General features: G+C 54.6%; 1 protein-coding gene across 1 annotated transcript; it reads right to left on the bottom strand.

Annotated features, from left to right (window-relative positions):
- Positions 1-361: 361 nt before the first annotated feature.
- Positions 362-2,861, bottom strand: LOC311328972 (voltage-gated potassium channel KCNC1-like; the record flags this gene model as incomplete). Its single annotated transcript, XM_084462861.1, has 2 exons — positions 362-688; positions 2,238-2,861. 2 exons carry the CDS (start codon positions 2,859-2,861, stop codon positions 362-364), a joined length of 951 nt encoding a protein of 316 aa, XP_084318987.1.
- Between the last annotated feature and the right edge of the window lie 2,524 nt (positions 2,862-5,385).

Here is a 5,385-nt window from a genome sequence, read left to right as displayed (position 1 = left end):
TATATAAATATACACTCTCATATATATATGATTTTTATAAATTATAAAGAGAGGTTTTCAATCTCAGTAAGTTCTTTACCTGGTTAAATAAAGCCCAGATGCCTGTAGCCAGTCTGACTGAGGCCGCGGTGCGGATCTATTACAGTAAGCTGAGTTCTGCTGACACCGACGTTCTACAGCACATCAACGGAAGCCAATCCAATGTCAAACCCCGCCGGTGTGATCCTCAGCAAGACTACCCGGTTCTCCAGACCAGTCTCTGAACCAGTCTCTGAACCAGTCTCTCTACAGCCGACCACACCGTCCCAGAACTACCGCTACTACTACATCACTGTAGGTACTGGGTCCTGGTAGCGCCGTCCTACAGAACCAGGACCCGGGGGGGGGGGGGTCCGGGGGGGTCCGGAGGTAGCGAGGGAGCGTGAGGGCAGCGGCGGTGGAGAATCCATCCCATCGGTGTGGTTAGCGCCGCGCCACTTCCTGATACCCTATCCCGAAACCAATGGTGCCGCGGGGGGATCGGGTGACCCGGCCCGGCGCTCTGCCTGCCCCCCCCCCAGGCCTGACGGACCCCCGGCTCCTCTGGGGGGCTGGGCAGACGGACCCCCCCTCCTCCGGGGGGCTGGGCAGACGGACCCCCCCCTCCTCCGGGGGGCTGGGCAGATCTGGACATGAACGCTAGCTGCTGCTGCGGCATGGTCACAGTTAGGACTGTGGACATAGACATGGGGGGAGTGTGTGTGTGTGTGTGTGTGTGTGTGTGTGTGTGCGTGTGTGGGTGTGTGTGTGTTTGTGCGTGCGTGCGTGCGTGTGTGTGTGTGTGTGTGTGCGAGCGTGCGTGCGTGCGTGCGTGTGTGCGGGTGTGTGGGTGTGTGTTTGTGCGTGCGTGCGGGTGTGCGTGTGTGTGTGTTTGTGCGTGCGTGCGTGCGGGTGTGTGTTTGTGCGTGCGTGCGTGTGTGTGTGTGTGTGTGTGGTTTCCGGACACAGTAAATACTTGGATGTATACATGACTAGAGTGAACATACAGTGTCCTCACGGCACGTGTCCCTTGCTCGTCTCTGGCGTCACACATTCATGACTGTGAATTCATGAAGGACATGTAATAATATATACAGTCGTATGTTCTTACATAAAACAATAACCATAATATCAGTTATAATTACGCATGCATGTAGATGCATCGAGCCATGTAAACAAGGGCTAGTTATTCAGCCCGGCTAAACGCTGATGCAGGCGCCGGGCGTCACAGGGCAAACGAGACGCTTGTTACTTTCGCCACTAAATCAGTTGGGATCGACTGATCATCAAACACTAACAGCTGCATTTCACTGCTCTGCCTTCCGTACACTACAGGCTATAAACGGCACGAACGACGCCAGTCCCGCCGCAGCTTCAAGGTAATATTGTACCAGGCTACTGTAGCCTAAAGCGTGCGTAAAACGCGTAAAGACCATATATTATATATACTGAGGAGACAGACACGATTGTCACCAAGGGCAAATGAGAAGAAGAAAGAAACGCGTCTCTCTGCAGCGGCTTCGAGGACGCGCGAGCCCCTCTCTGCTGTACTGACCAATAAATACCAGCATAACCGTAACGTGTAATACGGGCACGCTAGGCGCCTCGCGACAGACAAATGCAAGCTAATGAACACGGTTAGATGCGGGAGTGGAGGAGGGGGAGAGGAGGAGGAGGAGGAGTGGAGGAGGAGGGGGGGGCTGCGTGTCGATGCAGGTGGAGGAGAACGGTGAGCTCAAACATAGCTGTGGCTGGCCCATCCAGATTATAGAGAATACATCATGCATTCATCTGGCTCACTGGAATGGTGTGATAAGGCTCGAATGCTACAGGTCAGGATATCCAGGATTATCAGCCAGTAGGCTGCATCCATAGGTAAAGCAGCGATACCATTTCAATTTCTCCTCTGCTATCTACATTAATTATGCAATATCAGCGAGTCTATATCCTGCCATCTCGCACAAGCCAGCTGCCAGGGGAAGTCGCACCTAAGTGGCCCACGAGCGATTATGGTATGAACGAATATTATGAAATATAGGCTATTCATCACGTCACAGTATCAACCGAGTGTGGATACTACAGTATGTCGGAGATGGAAATCTTCATAAACTTTTAACAACTTCTTATGAGTCAGGTGGCGGTCAAATGTGCAGATATAGGGAAAAAACGGATAGAACTTTATATCACTGTGGGGAAAATAACATAATAGACCAACTCACCCGAGCAGCCTTGGAGGAATAAGGATCCTCAAAAAGAGCCCATATCTTGGGTTGGTAAGTCTTCCACCATCCCGCTTTCCTGGCGTCCTCCTGCATGCACAGTCTTTTCAAGTCCCCGTCCGCGCCGCCCGCCAACGCAGGGTCATCCTCCGGCGCGTCCGGTTCGGGGTTCTCAAAGCTGTCCAGCGCCTCCTCCGCGTCCCGGTGCTGCCGGTAGTTCATCCAGCAGCACGCCTCCACGTCCGTCTCGTCGATGCCCCAGAAGGCGAGCTCCTCCTCGAACAGCGGGCCGCACACATCGTTGGGACAGTGCAGCTTCCCCGTGCGGTAGTAGTTGAGGATGAACGAGAACACAGACGGGTGACGGTCGAAGAAGAACTCGTCGGATTTGGGGTCGTAGTCGAAGTTGCTGAACGCGTCCGGCTCGGTGAGCCAAGACAGGCGGGTACCGGGCAACGTTTTTAGGGTGCTCCGGTACGTCTCATGCCGGACCCCCCCGCAGTTTATCACGATTTTCTCGCTTTCCGACGGACAAGTCATGTCTGCGCTGTAACATGCTTTGTTGGACGACTTGTTCCCACCCTTGCGCCCTTTGAAAGAGGAGACACAGACCGAACTGAGCATAGAGCAGCGCGGGGGAGGGAGAGGAGCAGAGAACGCCGAGGGAGGAGGAGGGAGGAGGAGTCTGCAGAGAGAGAGAGAGAGAGAGACAGAGAGAGAGAGAGAGAGAGAGAGAGAGAGAGAGAGAGGGAAGAATTTTAGTAAAAGGCGAAAGATATATACGGAGAAAATATCAAAAACAGATCCCAGAGTGCAGGTTACAGCGGGGGTGCAGATGAGTACCAGACATGGGTGCTGCTATCCGTCAGGTAAACAGCACGTAAGGCAACGGGATGATGACCTTGTGCGTTGAGCTGCGGGGATCTAAATATCGGGCAGATTATCGGTGTGAAGTTGTTGACATTATTCAACTGGTCATTGAGACAGAGCAGGGACGATGCAGACGGCGGGAGGGCGCACGTGCCTCAGACAGGCCAGCAGGTGAAGCTCAAGCACCGCATTCTCCCTTCAGACATGTCGGAAAAAGAGCGACAGACTAGCAGTCTCCCTGGGAAGAGAGACTAGCAGCTACAGCCCTGGGAAGAGAGACTAGCAGCTACACAGTCCTGGGAAGAGAGACTAGCAGCTACACAGCCCTGGGAAGAGAGAGAGACTAGCAGCTACAGCCCTGGGAAGAGAGACTAGCAGCTACAGCCCTGGGAAGAGAGACTAGCAGCTACAGCCCTGGGAAGAGAGACTAGCAGCTACAGTCCTGGGAAGAGAGACTAGCAGCTGCTACAGCCCTGGGAAGAGAGACTAGCAGCTACACAGCCCTGGGAAGAGAGACTAGCAGCTACAACCCTGGGAAGAGAGACTAGCAGCTACACAGTCCTGGGAAGAGAGACTAGCAGCTACACAGCCCTGGGAAGAGAGAGAGACTAGCAGCTACAGCCCTGGGAAGAGAGACTAGCAGCTACAACCCTGGGAAGAGAGACTAGCAGCTACACAGTCCTGGGAAGAGAGACTAGCAGCTACACAGCCCTGGGAAGAGAGAGAGACTAGCAGCTACAGCCCTGGGAAGAGAGAGAGACTAGCAGCTACAGCCCTGGGAAGAGAGACTAGCAGCTACAGCCCTGGGAAGAGAGACTAGCAGCTGCTACAGCCCTGGGAAGAGAGACTAGTAGCTACAGCCCTGGGAAGAGAGACTAGCAGCTACAGCCCTGGGAAGAGAGACTAGCAGCTACACAGCCCTGGGAAGAGAGACTAGCAGCTACAACCCTGGGAAGAGAGACTAGCAGCTACACAGTCCTGGGAAGAGAGACTAGCAGCTACACAGCCCTGGGAAGAGAGAGAGACTAGCAGCTACAGCCCTGGGAAGAGAGACTAGCAGCTACAACCCTGGGAAGAGAGACTAGCAGCTACACAGTCCTGGGAAGAGAGACTAGCAGCTACACAGCCCTGGGAAGAGAGAGAGACTAGCAGCTACAGCCCTGGGAAGAGAGACTAGCAGCTACAACCCTGGGAAGAGAGACTAGCAGCTACAGCCCTGGGAAGAGAGACTAGCAGCTACAGCCCTGGGAAGAGAGACTAGCAGCTACACAGCCCTGGGAAGAGAGACTAGCAGCTACACAGCCCTGGGAAGAGAGACTAGCAGCTGCTACAGCCCTGGGAAGAGAGACTAGCAGCTACATCCCTGGGAAGAGAGACTAGCAGCTACAGCCCTGGGAAGAGAGACTAGCAGCTACAGCCCTGGGAAGAGAGACTAGCAGCTACAGCCCTGGGAAGAGAGACTAGCAGCTACAGCCCTGGGAAGAGAGACTAGCAGCTACACAGTCCTGGGAAGAGAGACTAGCAACTACAGCCCTGGGAAGAGAGACTAGCAGCTACAGCCCTGGGAAGAGAGACTAGCAGCTACACAGTCCTGGGAAGAGAGACTAGCAGCTACAGCCCTGGGAAGAGAGACTAGCAGAGACAGCCCTGGGAAGAGAGACTAGCAGCTACAGCCCTGGGAAGAGAGACTAGCAGCTACAGCCCTGGGAAGAGAGACTAGCAGCTACAGCCCTGGGAAGAGAGACTAGCAACTACAGCCCTGGGAAGAGAGACTAGCAGCTACAGCCCTGGGAAGAGAGACTAGCAGCTACAGCCCTGGGAAGAGAGACTAGCAGCTACAGCCCTGGGAAGAGAGACTAGCAGTTACAGCCCTGGGAAGAGAGACTAGCAGAGACAGCCCTGGGAAGAGAGACTAGCAGCTACAGCCCTGGGAAGAGAGACTAGCAGCTACAGCCCTGGGAAGAGAGACTAGCAGCTACAGCCCTGGGAAGAGAGACTAGCAGCTACAGCCCTGGGAAGAGAGACTAGCAGCTGCTACAGCCCTGGGAAGAGAGACTAGCAGCTACACAGCCCTGGGAAGAGAGACTAGCAGCTGCTACAGCCCTGGGAAGAGAGACTAGCAGCTACAGCCCTGGGAAGAGAGACTAGCAGCTGCTACAGCCCTGGGAAGAGAGACTAGCAGCTACACAGCCCTGGGAAGAGAGACTAGCAGCTACAGCCCTGGGAAGAGAGACTAGCAGCTACACAGTCCTGGGAAGAGAGACTAGCAGCTACACAG

This window comes from Borostomias antarcticus (genome assembly GCF_949987555.1).
Source record: "Borostomias antarcticus genome assembly, contig: scaffold_667, whole genome shotgun sequence".
Lineage (NCBI taxonomy): Eukaryota > Metazoa > Chordata > Actinopteri > Stomiiformes > Stomiidae > Borostomias > Borostomias antarcticus.
Note: the sequence above shows the minus strand (reverse complement) of the source record. Positions and strands in the feature narration are given on the sequence as shown.